Source organism: Hyla sarda, unplaced genomic scaffold (genome assembly GCF_029499605.1).
Source record: "Hyla sarda isolate aHylSar1 unplaced genomic scaffold, aHylSar1.hap1 scaffold_2724, whole genome shotgun sequence".
NCBI classification, from domain to species: domain Eukaryota; kingdom Metazoa; phylum Chordata; class Amphibia; order Anura; family Hylidae; genus Hyla; species Hyla sarda.
The window spans coordinates 1-19,636 of NW_026609423.1; the positions used below are offsets into that span (position 1 = coordinate 1).

The 19,636-nt window shown below is 42.6% G+C and overlaps 1 protein-coding gene across 1 annotated transcript; it reads left to right on the forward strand.

Annotated features, from left to right (window-relative positions):
* Positions 1 to 1,447: 1,447 nt before the first annotated feature.
* LOC130325589 (ciliogenesis-associated TTC17-interacting protein-like) lies at positions 1,448 to 18,782 on the forward strand (the record flags this gene model as incomplete). Its single annotated transcript, XM_056553311.1, has 5 exons — positions 1,448 to 1,563; positions 11,762 to 11,894; positions 13,217 to 13,381; positions 17,617 to 17,738; positions 18,706 to 18,782. Coding segments are annotated over exons 1-5 (613 nt in total), but the record flags the coding sequence as incomplete, so codon positions are not given.
* Positions 18,783 to 19,636: the final 854 nt, after the last annotated feature.

A 19,636-nucleotide genomic window follows, 5' to 3' on the forward strand; every position in this document is an offset into this window, starting at 1 on the left:
ACCTTTCCCTGTCCGCCTCTGGTCCCACCATCAATGGCGGTTGCCCTAGGCAACAAGTGGCACAGAACAGGATCCAGGAGAAGTGAACATGTTTCTTATAATAATGTGGCACAAATGTAGAGTAGTATGTACTTGCAGCCGTCTATCCCCTTCCAGAGAAAAATGCTTGCTTACATGTCTGTCGCTATTTTCGCTACCGGTGTTGCCCGTGTCCTCCAGCCTACGACAAACAAAATAAATAAAAATATATATTAAAATCATGTTTACACAGAGAAAAATTCTTTCAGCATAACACGGAATCGATGTAACAGGGTTCATGCATTGCATATATCATGGGTGATTTTAAAATCCACATTCAACCCTTTGGGCTTTAATGATTTAAGTTCATATATCCACCAAAGCTCTTTTTTTGAGAATAGCAGTTCTATTGCCTCCCCTCTTGGGTCTGGGGATGTGGTCTATCAACATAAACTTTAGTTCCTTTTCGGAATGTCCTGCTTCAAGGAAATGTTTAGGTACTGGTAAGTCTGTGCGTCCTTTGTGTATTGTATACCTGTGTTGATTGATCCTCGTTTTTGCATCCAAAGTAGTTTCCCCTACATACAAAAGATGGCAGGGGCACCAGAGAACATATATTATATCATCCATTGTGCACGTCATATAATGTTTCAATTTGTATATCTTGCCCGTCTCGGGATGCACAAACTCATTGCCTTTCTGCATGTATGAGCAGTTAATGCAAGATCGACACGGGAAAGAGCCTTTGCTAGCCCCAGAAAAATAGGTTTGTTGAGATTTTACTAGAGCTATGTCACTCTTGACAAGCTTATCCTTAAGATTGTACCCCCTTCTATACGACATCAGGGGTGGGTTCTCAAACTCGGAGATGCAGTCGTGCCCATCCCTTAAGATATGCCAATGTTTCCTCAATATATTCGTTATTCTTTGTGATGCTTCCGAGTATGTGGAGACAAAAGCCACTCTATCTCCTGACCTTGGTTTTCGGTCCTTGAGTAGCTCGTGTCTCCCCATGCTCGTTACCTTAGTCCTGCAGTCCCTTACCAAGTATTCTGGGTATCCTCTCCTAATGAAGTTTTGTGTCATTGTGTCAATTGCCCGATTTATGTGTTGATCGTCACTAATGATGCGTTTGGCTCTTGTCATCTGACTAGTTGGGAGGGAGCGGATCATGCTTCTAGGGTGATTGCTGTCAAACCTTAATGTCGAGTTGCAGTCAGTTGGTTTTACAAAGATGTCAGTATGTAGTTCCTGTCCTGTGATGGTCACATTAGTGTCCAAAAAATTAACCGTCGTAGAGGAAAAAGTCAGGGTAAATTTTATGCTCTCAATCATATTGTTTAAGAAGTCATGAAATGTATGCAATTCTGCAGCTGTCCCGGTCCATATTAAGAAAAACATCGTCTATGTAGCGCCACCACCTCAGCACATGGCTGAAGTGGTGGCATCCATAGACGATGCTTTCCTCAATGTGTGCCATATAGATGTTAGCGTAGGTTGGCGCCACATTGGTCCCCATGGCCGTACCCATGCGTTGTACGTAATGTACGTCCTTAAACATAAAATGATTCTTAGTTAACACTATCTCAAGAAGTCTTGTGAGAAAGGTCCTTCTCTCTGGTGAAAAATCGCCAGAGATAGTGGCCGCCACAGCCTGTACACCCCCATCGTGTGGTATGGAGGTGTACAGGCTGGCAGGTGGAAAGGATTGCAGTAACACAGGTTTTTTCCCTTGTGTGTGTGTGTGTGTGTGTGTGTGTGTGTATGTATGTATGTATGTATGTATGTATATGTGTGTGTGTATATATATATTATATATATATATATATGAGATCTCCTCTGTATATATATGTGTGTGTGTGTGTGTTATGTATATGTATATATATATATATATATATATATATATATATATATATATATATATATATATATATAATATAGCAGTAACACAGGTTTTGCTATACACATGTTTATTCCCTTTGTGTGTATTGGAACTAAACAAAAAAGGAGGGGAAAAAGAAATTGTACATAATGTACACCAAACTCCAAAAATGGTCCGGACACAATTATTGGCCCCTTAACTTAATATTTGGTTGCACACCCTTGAGAAAAAAATAAGTGAATCAGTGTCTTCCCTACAACCACTCCAACAAGCCTTCTTACACCTCTCAACCCGGCATGTTGGAGCACTCTTCCTATAACCATCAATAAGCTTCTTACACCTCTCAGCCGGAATGTTGGACCCACTCTTCCTATAACAATCGATAAGCTTCTTACACCTCTTAGCCGGAATGTTGGACCACTCTTCCTATAACCATCGATAAGCTCCCTTACACCTCTCAGCCGGAATGTTGGACCACTCTTCCTATAACCATCAATAAGCTCCTTACACCTCTCAGCCGGAATGTTGGACCACTCTTCCTAAAACCATCAATAAGCTTCTTACACCTCTCAGCCGGAATGTTGGAGCACTCTCCCTTTACAAACTGCTCCCGGTCTCTTATTGGACGGCGCCTTTTTCCCAACAGTAATTATAAGATCTCTCCACAGGTGATCAATGGGATTTAGATCTGGACTCATTGCTGACACTTCAGAACTCTCCAGCGCTTTGTTGTCTCCATTTCTGGGGCTTTTTGATGTATGTTTGGGGTCATTGTCCTGCTGGAAGACCCAAGATCTCGGACACAAACCCAGCTTTCTGACACTGCGCTGTACAGTGCAACCCAAAATCAATTGGTAATCCTCAGATTTCATGATGTCTTGTACACATACAAGGCCCCCAGTGCCAGAGGCAGCAAAACAACCCAAAACATCACTGACCTCCCCCATATTTACTGTAGGTTCTGTGTTCTTTTCTTTGTAGGCCTCATTCCGTTTTTGGTAAACAGTAGAATGATGGGATTTACCAAAAAGTTCTATCTTGGTCTCATCTGTCCACAAGACGTTTTCCCAGAAGGATTTTGGTTTACTCAAGGTCATTTTGGTAAAAATTGTTGTCTTGCTTTTTTATGTCTGTGTCAGCAGTGGGGTCCTCCTGGGTCTCCTCCATAGTGGGGGTCCACCTGGGTCCTCCTCCATAGTGGGGGGTCCACCTGGGTCTCCTCCATAGTGGGGGTCCACCTGGGTCTCCTCCATAGTGGGGTCCACCTGGGTCTCCTCTATAGTGGGGTCCTCCAGGGTCTCCTCCATAGCATTTCATATAAATGTGGACGGATAGTTTCGTGCTGACACTGATGCTCCCTGAGCCTGCAGGACAACTTGAATATCTTTGGAACTTGTTTGGGGCTGCTTATCCACCATCCGGACTATCCTGTGTTGACACCTGTGACAAGACCAATCTCTCCACATTGCATTGGAGAAGCCTGGTTGCCCCGCCTGCTGCCTTTGGACTATGGCCCTGGGAGATTGGGCCCTTTTAAAAACAGTATTCAGCCATACCAGAGTGTCACTCATTCTGGCCCTTTAAATACAGTGGGGTCATTGGGTACTTGCCCTGTGTGAGCGGTGATTACCCCAGATAGCTATGCCATGGAGCCCATTCATATATAATGAAAGACTATGGGAAAGACTTTAGCTTCATGGCAATTGAACTGTATGTGATTGGTCTGATCACCATATGATAATGTGCGCTCAGACCTAAGCTATCTGGGGATATGTTGCATGTATATGTTTTATGTAGTAATTGTGGCATTGTGTAGTTTTATGTCTTTTTGTACCCATGTGGCTCAATGGAGTCTGCCTCCATCCCTGGGAGATAATTGGATTTCTTCGTCCTGGGAGATAATTGGATTTCTTCGTCCTGGGAGATAATTGGATTTCTTTCCAGTTGTCTGGGGGATAGAGAGGAGGGAGGTATGGGTAAAGTGGGAGGGGCTTATGTTGAAGCCACTGCGATTGGCTACTGTCCACTATGTTCTACTGTCTTCCATCAGGTCTCCTAGGGGAGTGTCCACCTGGTGGAGACCTGCATAAATACCGGGCAGGTAGCCCCATTAAGGTCAGACCACTGCATGAACCGCAACACGGAGCCTTGTCTCGTTCTTGGGGGGGGGGGGGGATTCACTGTATGCTGATAGGGACCGACTGCCAGGAGTGTAAGCCGCTTGGGAGCTTTTCCTGTTCGTCTGCTGGCAGCTATTTGTGAGGTTCCAGTTTGGAGTGTTATTGTGTATCCTGTGCGGGAGTTTGGTGTTCTGCAGTAGCTGTGCCTGTGTTTCTGAAAAGGGGATTATCGCCTAAACAGTTTTTTTTTTAACCCCTTTTTGTGAAAGGTCCATTACAACACCTTTCATCAGTTTTTCTCTTCCGTCCTCGTCCAGGGAGATTATCTACAGGGCCATGGGGTGTAATCTTCTTGATGTTGCGCACTGTGGACGAAGACAAATCTAGATCTCTGGAGATGGACTTGTAACCTTTGTTGATATTTTTCCACAATTTTGGTTCCCAAGTCCTCAGACAGTTCTCTCCTCCTCTTTCTGTTCTCTCTCCTCCTCTTTCTGTTCTCTCCTCCTCTTTCTGTTCTCTCTTCTCCTCTTTCTGTTCTCTCTTCTCCTCTTTCTGTTCTCTCTTCTCCTCTTTCTGTTCTCTCTTCTCCTCTTTCTGTTCTCTCTCCTCCTCTTTCTGTTCTCTCTTCTCCTCTTTCTGTTCTCTCTTCTCCTCTTTCTGTTCTCTCTTCTCCTCTTTCTGTTCTCTCTTCTCCTCTTTCTGTTCTCTCTTCTCCTCTTTCTGTTCTCTCTCCTCCTCTTTCTGTTCTCTCTTCTCCTCTTTCTGTTCTCTCTTCTCCTCTTTCTGTGTTCTCTCCTCCTCTTTCTGTTGTCCTCTCTCCTCCTCTTTCTGTTGTCCTCTCTTCTCCTCTTTCTGTTGTCCTCTCTTCTCCTCTTTCTGTTGTCCTCTCTTCTCCTCTTTCTGTTGTCCTCTCTTCTCCTCTTTCTGTTGTCCTCTCTTCTCCTCTTTCTGTTGTCCTCTCTTCTCCTCTTTCTGTTGTCCTCTCTTCTCCTCTTTCTGTTGTCCTCTCTTCTCCTCTTTCTGTTGTCCTCTCTTCTCCTCTTTCTGTTGTCCTCTCTTCTCCTCTTTCTGTTGTCCTCTCTTCTCCTCTTTCTGTTGTCCTCTCTTCTCCTCTTTCTGTTGTCCTCTCTTCTCCTCTTTCTGTTGTCCTCTCTTCTCCTCTTTCTGTTGTCCTCTCTTCTCCTCTTTCTGTTGTCCTCTCTTCTCCTCTTTCTGTTGTCCTCTCTTCTCCTCTTTCTGTTGTCCTCTCTTCTCCTCTTTCTGTTGTCCTCTCTTCTCCTCTTTCTGTTGTCCTCTCTTCTCCTCTTTCTGTTGTCCTCTCTTCTCCTCTTTCTGTTGTCCTCTCTTCTCCTCTTTCTGTTGTCCTCTCTTCTCCTCTTTCTGTTGTCCTCTCTTCTCCTCTTTCTGTTGTCCTCTCTTCTCCTCTTTCTGTTGTCCTCTCTTCTCCTCTTTCTGTTGTCCTCTCTTCTCCTCTTTCTGTTGTCCTCTCTTCTCCTCTTTCTGTTGTCCTCTCTTCTCCTCTTTCTGTTGTCCTCTCTTCTCCTCTTTCTGTTGTCCTCTCTTCTCCTCTTTCTGTTGTCCTCTCTTCTCCTCCTCCTCCTCTTTCTTTTGTCCAGGCTTAGTGTGACACACACAGACACACAATGCAAAGACTAAGTGAACTTCTCTCCTTTTTATCTGCTGTCAGGTGTGATGTTTATATTGCCCACACCTGTTACCTGCCCCAGGTGAGTATAAAGGAACATCACATGCTTGAAACAATCTTATTTATCCACAATTATGAAAGGGGCCAATAATTGTGTCCGGACCATTTTTGGAGTTTGGTGACATTATGTCCAATTTGCTTTTTTTCCTCCTTTTTTGGTTTAGTTCCAATACACACAAAGGGAATTAACATGTGTATAGCAAAACCTGTGTTACTGCAATATATATATATATATATATATATATATATATATATATATATATATATATATATATATATATATATATATATATATATATATATATATACAGAGGAGAGGAGATCTATATATATACAGAGGAGAGGAGATCTATATATATACACACACAAAGGGAATAAACCTGTGTTACTGCAATATATATATATATATCCAAATTAAAGCGGCACCTCCGAATTCCTGTTCTGAATGGGTGCCAGCCCTTAGTCCTCGGTGCTCCGGTCTGTTTTTAATAGGATAAATGCAGGCAGCACACCAATAATAGTGCTAAATCAAAGTGCTTTTATTCCAAGGAACAAGACAACGTTTCGGCGATCTCACAGCGCCATTTTCAAGTGGTTTACAAGTGATATATGTGGGGTTTAAATTCACTCCCCAATCAGTGACATCACAATCATTTACAAATCACATGACATTCTGACATGGAAATAAAGTGAAAAATGTCTCATATAATACATAATTTATACAATCCAAGCAGTGTTTAATAAGGGTAATTATAGATTGCATTTAATTGTAAGGTACTGGCAAAATACGTTACTAAAATGCTATATAATCCTCCACAGTATCACCCTGCTGTCATCACATTTATGGGGCTTAGACACTGCGCTCTGTTATTTATAGACAGTCCTGGGTGCGTCTCCTAGAATCCATAGGACCCCAGAGCACTATATCCCACTCAAAACAAGGGAGTCCTCACCTTCTGTTGATCGGGGTTATACACCAGGCTGTATTTTGTGTACAGAGGTGTCAAACAGCTCCCCTTCACGCAAATTCCATTCATACCAGGGTGTACCTGTGGGAGTTTTAGACACTATATCAGAAATATATGTTTATCACAGTATAATACACTGCTTGGATTGTATAAATTATGTATTATATGAGACATTTTTCACTTTATTTCCATGTCAGAATGTCATGTGATTTGTAAATGATTGTGATGTCACTGATTGGGGAGTGTATTTAAACCCCACATATATCACTTGTAAACCACTTGAAAATGGCGCTGTGAGATCGCCGAAACGTTGTCTTGTTCCTTGGAATAAAAGCACTTTGATTTAGCACTATTATTGGTGTGCTGCCTGCATTTATCCTATATATATATATATATATATATATATATATATATATATATATATATATATATATATATATATATATATATATATATATATATATATATATATATATATATATATATATATATATATATATATATATATATATATATATATATATATATATATATATATATATATATATATATATATATATATATATATATATATATATATATATATATATATATATATATATATATATATATATATATATATATATATATATATATATATATATATATATATATATATATATATATATATTATACACAGAGGGAATAAACCTGTGTTACTGCAATCCTTTCCTGTGAGGAATACTTCATTATATAGAAACATTTCAGGGGGGACAACATTTACGGCCATGAATGTATATGTACTGTATGTATATAACTAATCTTTTCTTACATTATACTCTGATCACATACAGTGGGGATCAAAAGTTTGGGCACCCCAGATAAAAAAATTTATTAATGTGCATAAAGAAGCCAAGGAAAGAAGGAAAAATCTCCAAAAGGATCAGATTACAGATTAGACATTCTTATAATATGTCACCAAAAGTTACATTTTATTTCCATCATTTACACTTTCATAATAACAGAAAACAAAAAATGGTGTCTGCAAAAGTTTGTGCACCCTGCAGAGTTAATATCTTGTACTGCCCCCTTTTGGCAAGTATCACAGCTTGTAAACGCTTTTTGTAGCAGCCAAGAGTCTTTCAATTCTTGTTTGAGGTATCTTTTCCCATTCTTCCTTACAAAAGTCTTCCAGTTCTTTGAGATTTCTGGGCTGTCTGTCACGCACTGCTCTTATAAAGGGGTTACACATCTTATCCCTTGTCAAAAGGATAGGGGATAAGATGCCTGATTGTGGGAGTCCTGCAGCTGGGGACGCCCGTGATCTTGCACACGGCACCCCGTTTGTAATCAGTCCCCGGAGCATGTTCGCTCCGGGTCTGATTACGGGCAACTACAGGGCCGGCAGCGTGTGACGTCACGCCTCCGCCCCCGTGTGACAACACACTCCGCCCCTCAATGCAAGCCTACGGGAGGGGGACTGATAGCTGTCACGCCCCCTCCCGTAGGCTTGCATTGAGGGGCGGAGCGTGACGTCACATGGGGCGGAGGCGTGACGTCACACGCCGCCGGCCCTGTAGTTGCCCGTAATCAGACCCGGAGCGAACACGCTCCGGGGACTGATTACAAACTGGGTGCCGCGTGCAAGATCACGGGCGTCCCCAGCGGCGGGACTCCCACAATCAGGCATCTTATCCCCCTATCCTTTGGACAGGGTATAAGATGTGTAAGCACCGGAGAACCCCTTTAAGGTCTATCCATAGATTTCCAATTCTGTTGATGTCAGGAGATTGTGAAGGCCATGGTAAAACCTTCAGTTTACGCCTCTTGATGTAATCCCCCGTGGATTTCGAGGTGTGTTTAGGATCATTATCCATTTGTAGAAGCCATCCTCTCTTTAACTTCAGCTTTATCACAGAAGGCATCAAGTTAGCAGCCAAAATTTGCTGAAATTTTATTGAATCCATTTTTCCTTCTACTCGTGAGATGTTCCCTGTGCCACTGGCTGCAATACAACCCCAAGGCATGATTGATCCACCCCCATGCTTAACAGTTGGACAGAGGTTCTTTCCATTAAATTCTGTTCCCCTTCTTCTCCAAACATACCTTTGCTCATTCCGACCAAAAAGTTCAACTTTAACCTCATCGGTCCACAGAACTTGTTTCCAAAATGCATCAGGCTTGTCTATATGTTCATTTGCAAAGTTCAAACGCTGATTTTTGTGGTGAGGACGTAGAAGAGGTTTTCTTCTGATGACTCTTCCATGAAGACCATATTTGTACAAGTATCTCTTTATAGTGGAATAGTGTAACCACAACTCCAGTGTCTGCCAGATCTTTCTGGAGGGATTGTGCAGTCAAACGTGGGTTTTGAATTGTTTTCTCACAATCCTGCGAGCTGTTCTGTCTGATATTTTTCTTGGTCTTCCAGATCTTGCTTTAACTCCCACTGTTCCTGATGACTGCCATTTCTTAATTACATTCTGAACAGAGGATATTGACATCTGAAAACGTTTTGCTATCTTCTTATATCCTTCTCCAGCTTTGTGAGCGTCAACTATTTTCAGTTTCAGATTTCTAGACAACTGCTTAGAAGAACCCGTGGTGCTGATTGTTGGGGCAAGGTCAGATGAGTCTGGGCATTTATAACCTTTGAGATTGACATCACGTGGTCTTCCCAGATGATGATTGAGAACAATCCATGACACTGGCAGGTCTCAGCTTTGTAAAGGGGGCAGTGCAAGATATTAACTCTGCAGGGGGCCCAAACTTTTGTGGTGTGTGTGTGTGTGTGTGTGTGTGTGTGTGTATGTGTATATATATATTTTTTTTTTTTAACATATCTTGTTGCATTGTCTATGGCAGATCCATCAGGGATCCTTTTATAAATGGTGACCATCAGAATGACTTAAAGGGGAGGTCCGCCTGCATTACTATATACATCTGCGATCATGTGAAGCTATGAATCGTCTGGATTTAAAGTGTTTCCGTTATTTATATGATCTTTTGCCGCCTCGTCCTGATGAGGTTTCGGTGCAGCAGGTTTGGCATCCGGCTGAGGAGTGAATTGCGCGAACCTGCGCATCATCCGGTTATAACCTCAGACATGGTGCGATATCTGGGCCACGTGAAAAGTTTCTATAAATGACAGTAACTCTTTAAACCTCTGTGCAGTTTTGTATTCAGCTCCTTTGCAGAATGATTTGTCTCCATGGTAACAGACTACAAACTGTCTGTAAAGATCCCTGGGCTCACACTGGGGGGGTCAGTATCAGACGGTTGTGTATACCCCCGGACCTCACTTATATCTGGGGGGGTCAGTATCAGACGGTTGTGTATACCCCCGGACCTCACATATATCTGGGGGGGGGTCAGTATCAGACGGTTGTGTATACCCCCGGACCTCACGTATATCTGGGGGGGGTCAGTATCAGACGGTTGTGTATACCCCCGGACCTCACGTATATCGGGGGGGTCAGTATTAGACGGTTGTGTATACCCCCGGACCTCACGTATATCTGGGGGGGTCAGTATTAGACGGTTGTGTATACCCCCGGACCTCACGTATATCTGGGGGAGGGGGGGGGGTCAGTATCAGACGGTTGTGTATACCCCCGGACCTCACGTATATCGGGGGGGTCAGTATCAGACGGTTGTGTATACCCCCGGACCTCACATATATCTGGGGGGGTCAGTATTAGACGGTTGTGTATACCCCCGGACCTCACGTATATCTGGGGGAGGGGGGGGGGTCAGTATCAGACGGTTGTGTATACCCCCGGACCTCACTTATAGCTGGGGGGGTCAGTATCAGACGGTTGTGTATACCCCCGGACCTCACGTATATCTGGGGGGGGGGTCAGTATCAGACGGTTGTGTATACCCCCGGACCTCACGTATATCTGGGGGGGTCAGTATCAGACGGTTGTGTATACCCCCGGACCTCACGTATATCTGGGGGGGGGGGGGTCAGTATCAGACGGTTGTGTATACCCCCGGACCTCACGTATATCTGGGGGGGGTCAGTATCAGACGGTTGTGTATACCCCCGGACCTCACGTATATCGGGGGGGTCAGTATTAGACGGTTGTGTATACCCCCGGACCTCACGTATATCTGGGGGAGGGGGGGGGTCAGTATCAGACGGTTGTGTATACCCCCGGACCTCACGTATATCTGGGGGGGTCAGTATCAGACGGTTGTGTATACCCCCGGACCTCACGTATATCTGGGGGGGGGGTCAGTATCAGACGGTTGTGTATACCCCCGGACCTCACGTATATCGGGGGAGTCAGTATCAGACGGTTGTGTATACCCCCGGACCTCACATATATCTGGGGGGGGGTCAGTATCAGACGGTTGTGTATACCCCCGGACTTCACGTATATCTGGGGGGGGGGGGCAGTATCAGACGGTTGTGTATACCCCCGGACCTCACGTATATCTGGGGGGGGGTCAGTATCAGACGGTTGTGTATACCCCCGGACCTCACGTATATCTGGGGGGGGGTCAGTATCAGACGGTTGTGTATACCCCCGGACTTCACGTATATCTGGGGGGGGGGGGGGTCAGTATCAGACGGTTGTGTATACCCCCGGACCTCACGTATATCTGGGGGGGGGGGGGCAGTATCAGACGGTTGTGTATACCCCCGGACCTCACGTATATCTGGGGGGGGGTCAGTATCAGACGGTTGTGTATACCCCCGGACCTCACGTATATCTGGGGGGGGTCAGTATCAGACGGTTGTGTATACCCCCGGACTTCACGTATATCTGGGGGGGGGGGGGGGTCAGTATCAGACGGTTGTGTATACCCCCGGACCTCACGTATATCTGGGGGGGGGGGGGGTCAGTATCAGACGGTTGTGTATACCCCCGGACCTCACGTATATCTGGGGGGGGGGGGGGGGGGGTCAGTATCAGACGGTTGTGTATACCCCCGGACCTCACGTATATCTGGGGGGGGGTCAGTATCAGACGGTTGTGTATACCCCCGGACCTCACGTATATCTGGGGGGGGGGGGGGGGTCAGTATCAGACGGTTGTGTATACCCCCGGTTCCCTTCAGTCACATGACCCCGGAGGCGGCTTCTCCTTTTTTTTTATAAATTTTTTTTGGACATTTTGCAGCTTAGAGGAGATTCACTGGATAAGAAAACCACAATGAGAAGACGCGGCGACCGGATGGAGATCAGCAGAGTCATCACTGAGGGTCAGGTGAGAGCCCCCCCACAATATGTGACATCCGGAGGGGGCCCCCCCTATAATATGACATCCGGAGGGGCCCCCCCCCTATAATATGACATCCAGAGGGGCCCCCCCAACAATGTGGTGCCAGAGGAGAGGACGCGGTGTGCGGTAAGGCCTCGTTCACACTTCTCTATCTGGTTGATACTTTCTAAGCCAAAACCACAAGGGGGGGGGGGGGGGGGGGAGAGAAATCCTATAATGGGAAGTTTTTTGCGGTTTCTGTATTTTTGGTGACTTCTGTATTTTATTTAATTTTTTAAATATTTATAAGCCTAAACCTTGAGTGTGAACGAGGATCCCACACACGGCAGTCACTGCCCTGTAGGGGGACGGCGCTGCCCTGTAGGGGGACCGGGCTGTCGTTTAGGGGGATGTTGCTGCCCTGTAGGGGGACCGGGCTGTCGTTTAGGGGGACCGGGCTGTTGTTTAGGGGGATGTTGCTGCCCTGTAGGGGGACCGGGCTGTCGTTTAGGGGGATGTTGCTGTCCTGTAGGGGGACCGGGCTGTCGTTTAGGGGGATGTTGCTGTCCTGTAGGGGGACCGGGCTGTCGTTTAGGGGGATGTTGCTGTCCTGTAGGGGGACCGGGCTGTCGTTTTCGGGGATGTTGCTGCCCTGTAGGGGGACCGGGCTGTCGTTTAGGGGGATGTTGCTGTCCTGTAGGGGACCGGGCTGTCGTTTACGGGGATGTTGCTGCCCTGTAGGGGGACCGGGCTGTCGTTTAGGGGGATGTTGCTGTCCTGTAGAGGGACCGGGCTGTCGTTTAGGGGGATGTTGCTGCCCTGTAGGGGGACCGGGCTGTCGTTTAGGGGGATGTTGCTGTCCTGTAGGGGGACCGGGCTGTCGTTTACGGGGATGTTGCTGCCCTGTAGGGGGACCGGGCTGTCGTTTAGGGGGATGTTGCTGCCCTGTAGGGGACCGGGCTGTCGTTTAGGGGGATGTTGCTGCCCTGTAGGGGGACCGGGCTGTCGTTTAGGGGGATGTTGCTGCCCTGTAGGGGACCGGGCTGTCGTTTAGGGGGATGTTGCTGCCCTGTAGGGGGACCGGGCTGTCGTTTAGGGGGATGTTGCTGCCCTGTAGGGGACCGGGCTGTCGTTTAGGGGGATGTTGCTGTCCTGTAGGGGGACCGGGCTGTCGTTTAGGGGGATGTTGCTGTCCTGTAGGGGGACCGGGCTGTCGTTTAGGGGGATGTTGCTGCCCTGTAGGGGGACCGGGCTGTCGTTTAGGGGGATGTTGCTGTCCCCCTCAGGTCCGGTCCAGGATGATATAAACCCTCGCCTTCTCTCCACAGGATGTCCGCCATGACACAAAGTCGTATCCCCTGAGCGCTCTGAGCGGCTTCATATCCGAGGCCTCCAACCTCCTGGTCACACGGCTCCTCGCCAGGAGGAAGGGACCGGGGAACTTGGATTTTCTGACCTTTGATACAGAGATGAACTTGTGTATCTCATCTTATGTAAGTAATGTAACAGGAGACATAACTAGTGTATCTCATCTTATGTAAGTAATGTAACAGGAGACATAACTAGTGTATCTCATCTTATGTAAGTAATGTAACAGGAGACATAACTAGTGTATCTCATCTTATGTAATGTAACAGGAGACATAACTAGTGTATCTCATCTTATGTAAGTAATGTAACAGGAGACATAACTAGTGTATCTCATCTTATGTAAGTAATGTAACAGGAGACATAACTAGTGTATCTCATCTTATGTAAGTAATGTAACAGGAGACATAACTAGTGTATCTCATCTTATGTAATGTAACAGGAGACATAACTAGTGTATCTCATCTTATGTAAGTAATGTAACAGGAGACATAACTAGTGTATCTCATCTTATGTAAGTAATGTAACAGGAGACATAACTAGTGTATCTCATCTTATGTAATGTAACAGGAGACATAACTAGTGTATCTCATCTTATGTAAGTAATGTAACAGGAGACATAACTAGTGTATCTCATCTTATGTAATGTAACAGGAGACATAACTAGTGTATCTCATCTTATGTAAGTAATGTAACAGGAGACATAACTAGTGTATCTCATCTTATGTAAGTAATGTAACAGGAGACATAACTAGTGTATCTCATCTTATGTAAGTAATGTAACAGGAGACCTAACTAGTGTATCTCATCTTATGTAATGTAACAGGAGACATAACTAGTGTATCTCATCTTATGTAAGTAATGTAACAGGAGACATAACTAGTGTATCTCATCTTATGTAAGTAATGTAACAGGAGACATAACTAGTGTATCTCATCTTATGTAATGTAACAGGAGACATAACTAGTGTATCTCATCTTATGTAAGTAATGTAACAGGAGACATAACTAGTGTATCTCATCTTATGTAAGTAATGTAACAGGAGACATAACTAGTGTATCTCATCTTATGTAATGTAATGTAACAGGAGACATAACTAGTGTATCTCATCTTATGTAAGTAATGTAACAGGAGACATAACTAGTGTATCTCATCTTATGTAAGTAATGTAACAGGAGACATAACTAGTGTATCTCATCTTATGTAATGTAATGTAACAGGAGACATAACTAGTGTATCTCATCTTATGTAAGTAATGTAACAGGAGACATAACTAGTGTATCTCATCTTATGTAATGTAATGTAACAGGAGACATAACTAGTGTATCTCATCTTATGTAATGTAATGTAACAGGAGACATAACTAGTGTATCTCATCTTATGTAAGTAATGTAACAGGAGACATAACTAGTGTATCTCATCTTATGTAATGTAATGTAACAGGAGACATAACTAGTGTATCTCATCTTATGTAAGTAATGTAACAGGAGACATAACTAGTGTATCTCATCTTATGTAAGTAATGTAACAGGAGACATAACTAGTGTATCTCATCTTATGTATGTAATGTAACAGGAGACATAACTAGTGTATCTCATCTTATGTAATGTAATGTAACAGGAGACATAACTAGTGTATCTCATCTTATGTAAGTAATGTAACAGGAGACATAACTAGTGTATCTCATCTTATGTAATGTAATGTAACAGGAGACATAACTAGTGTATCTCATCTTATGTAATGTAATGTAACAGGAGACATAACTAGTGTATCTCATCTTATGTAATGTAACAGGAGACATAACTAGTGTATCTCATCTTATGTAATGTAACAGGAGACATAACTAGTGTATCTCATCTTTTGTAATGTAACAGGAGACATAACTAGTGTATCTCATCTTATGTAAGTAATGTAACAGGAGACATAACTAGTGTATCTCATCTTATGTAATGTAACAGGAGACATAACTAGTGTATCTCATCTTATGTAATGTAACAGGAGACATAACTAGTGTATCTCATCTTATGTAATGTAATGTAACAGGAGACATAACTAGTGTATTTCATCTTATGTAATGTAATGTAACGAGACATAACTAGTGTATCTCATCTTATGTAATGTAATGTAACAGGAGACATAACTAGTGTATCTCATCTTATGTAATGTAACAGGAGACATAACTAGTGTATCTCATCTTATGTAATGTAACAGGAGACATAACTAGTGTATCTCATCTTATGTATGTAATGTAACAGGATACATAACTAGTGTATCTCATCTTATGTAATGTAATGTAACAGGAGACATAACTAGTGTATCTCATCTTATGTAATGTAATGTAACAGGAGACATAACTAGTGTATCTCATCTTATGTAATGTAACAGGAGACATAACTAGTGTATCATCTTATGTAATGTAATGTAACAGGAGACATAACTAGTGTATCTCATCTTATGTAATGTAATGTAACAGGAGACATAACTAGTGTATCTCATCTTATGTAATGTAATGTAACAGGAGACATAACTAGTGTATCTCATCTTATGTAAGTAATGTAACAGGAGACATAACTAGTGTATCTCATCTTATGTAATGTAATGTAACAGGAGACATAACTAGTGTATCTCATCTTATGTAAGTAATGTAACAGGAGACATAACTAGTGTATCTCATCTTATGTAATGTAATGTAACAGGAGACATAACTAGTGTATCTCATCTTATGAAATGTAATGTAACAGGAGACATAACTAGTGTATCTCATCTTATGTAATGTAACAGGAGACATAACTAGTGTATCTCATCTTATGTAATGTAACAGGAGACATAACTAGTGTATCTCATCTTTTGTAATGTAACAGGAGACATAACTAGTGTATCTCATCTTTTGTAATGTAACAGGAGACATAACTAGTGTATCTCATCTTATGTAAGTAATGTAACAGGAGACATAACTAGTGTATCTCATCTTATGTAATGTAACAGGAGACATAACTAGTGTATCTCATCTTATGTAATGTAACAGGAGACATAACTAGTGTATCTCATCTTATGTATGTAATGTAACAGGAGACATAACTAGTGTATCTCATCTTTTGTAATGTAACAGGAGACATAACTAGTGTATCTCATCTTATGTAATGTAATGTAACGAGACATAACTAGTGTATCTCATCTTATGTAATGTAATGTAACAGGAGACATAACTAGTGTATCTCATCTTATGTAATGTAATGTAACAGGAGACATAACTAGTGTATTTCATCTTATGTAATGTAATGTAACGAGACATAACTAGTGTATCTCATCTTATGTAATGTAATGTAACAGGAGACATAACTAGTGTATCTCATCTTATGTAATGTAACAGGAGACATAACTAGTGTATCTCATCTTATGTAATGTAACAGGAGACATAACTAGTGTATCTCATCTTATGTATGTAATGTAACAGGATACATAACTAGTGTATCTCATCTTATGTAATGTAATGTAACAGGAGACATAACTAGTGTATCTCATCTTATGTAATGTAATGTAACAGGAGACATAACTAGTGTATCTCATCTTATGTAATGTAACAGGAGACATAACTAGTGTATCATCTTATGTAATGTAATGTAACAGGAGACATAACTAGTGTATCTCATCTTATGTAATGTAATGTAACAGGAGACATAACTAGTGTATCTCATCTTATGTAATGTAATGTAACAGGAGACATAACTAGTGTATTTCATCTTATGTAATGTAATGTAACGAGACATAACTAGTGTATCTCATCTTATGTAATGTAACAGGAGACATAACTAGTGTATCTCATCTTATGTAATGTAACAGGAGGCATAACTAGTGTATCTCATCTTATGTAATGTAACAGGAGGCATAACTAGTGTATCTCATCTTATGTAATGTAATGTAACAGGAGACATAACTAGTGTATCTCATCTTATGTAATGTAACAGGAGACATAACTAGTGTATCTCATCTTATGTAATGTAACAGGAGACATAACTAGTGTATCTCATCTTATGTAATGTAATGTAACAGGAGACATAACTAGTGTATCTCATCTTTTGTAATGTAACAGGAGACATAACTAGTGTATCTCATCTTATGTAATGTAACAGGAGACATAACTAGTGTATCTCATCTTATGTAATGTAATGTAACAGGAGACATAACTAGTGTATCTCATCTTATGTAATGTAATGTAACGAGACATAACTAGTGTAACAGGAGACATAACTAGTGTATCTCATCTTATGTAATGTAACAGGAGACATAACTAGTGTATCTCATCTTATGTAATGTAACAGGAGACATAACTAGTGTATCTCCACGTGGATTGTGTGTTCCAGCGATGGCTCGGTTCCCGCCCTCAGCTCGTCGGCAGGGATGCGGTGGAGGTTTATGGCGTAGAGCGGGCGCTCCTCTCGGACGATGTCCCCATCACCTGGCAGTACTACTTCCTCCCAGATGGGTAATTTTATTTTCATTTTCCATATATATATCGCTGCCGGATATCGCTGTGTGAACTGCGCCAAACATTTAGTGCAGCAAACAATTGTAAAAGGTGCGGCAGAAGTTTATCTTCTCCTCGGTGACGGATCTGGATACGGCCGCGTTCACCTCAGATTGTGACAATAAATCTCCAGGATCTCACATCTCAATAGACGCGCTGGGATTGTCCCTCATTTAGCCATTTTGTTGCTCCTGTAAATGATGATGATGATTCTTTATTTACCGTATTTATCGTAGTATAACACGCACTTTTAAAACTTAAATTCAAGGCAAAAAGTCTGCGTGTTATACGCCGATAAATCTTTTTGTCACTGATTTAAAGTGGCCGCAGCAGCGTCTGCTTGTTAAGGATTAGCAGCACGGCCGCGGACACTTTAAATCAGTGACCAGCGTCCCCCCCCCCCGCTTTCTATTGTATTTTTTTTTTATCTTCCTTACCTAGCTGCGCTCGGCAGGCCAGGTCCGGTGTCGGGTCTTGCGGGCTGCGGTCAGTGATGTCCTCTGCACAGAATCGGGGACTCATTCAATGCAGCTGCCGCTGTGACTATTCTAAGGTGGCTGCGGTTGGGCTGCGGTCGGTGCTGCGGCCACACTGACCAGCGGGAATGATGAGAGGGTAAGGAGTGGGAGGGGGATGGGTGTGAATGTGGCACAGGGGCTGATAAAAGGAGAGGAATCATGTGGCACTGGAAGGGGGACCGAACTGAAGTTCAGGCAAAATCAAAGTTAGAGATAAGGAATTTAGTCTCATTTATCTTGTATGTATATTTTTTTTAAACTTACATTTCCCTATTAAAATGGGGGTGCGTGTTATACACCGATAAATACGTTTATTTTTTTTTTTATTTTTTTTTTTCTGAGCACAAAAAGTTAATTTTGTGACGTCCAATATCTGAATCTCCATCTTCTTCTTTTGGGTTTTACAGACATTTGGCCAATCGGGTTCAAGTTGGATCTCCAGTTACCATAAGAATCTTACAGATGCCGATGCTGTCTGAGCCAGGTAATGGGAGTCACTGTATACAGCATATTACTGATCCTGAGTTATATCCTGTATTATACTCCAGAGCTGTACTCACTATTCTGCTGGTGAGGTCACTGTGTACATACATTACATTACTTATCCTGTACTGATCCTGAGTTATATCCTGTATTATACCCCAGAGCTGTACTCACTATTCTGCTGGTGAGGTCACTGTGTACATACATTACATTACTTATCCTGTACTGATCCTGAGTTATATCCTGTATTATACTCCAGAGCTGTACTCACTATTCTGCTGGTGAGGTCACTGTGTACATACATTACTTATCCTGTACTGATCCTGAGTTATATCCTGTATTATACTCCAGAGCTGTACTCACTATTCTGCTGGTGAGATCACTGTGTACATACATTACTTATCCTGTACTGATCCTGAGTTATATCCTGTATTATACCCCAGAGCTGTACTCACTATTCTGCTGGTGAGATCACTGTGTACATACATTACATTACTTATCCTGTACTGATCCTGAGTTATATCCTGTATTATACTCCAGAGCTGTACTCACTATTCTGCTGGTGAGATCACTGTGTACATACATTACATTACTTATCCTGTACTGATCCTGAGTTATATCCTGTATTATACTCCAGAGGTGTACTCACTATTCTGCTGGTGAGGTCACTGTGTACATACATTACATTAATTATCCTGTACTGATCCTGAGTTATATCCTGTATTATACTCCAGAGCTGTACTCACTATTCTGCTGGTGAGATCACTGTATACATATATTACATTACTTATCCTGTACTGATCCTGAGTTATATCCTGTATTATACTCCAGAGCTGTACTCACTATTCTGCTGGT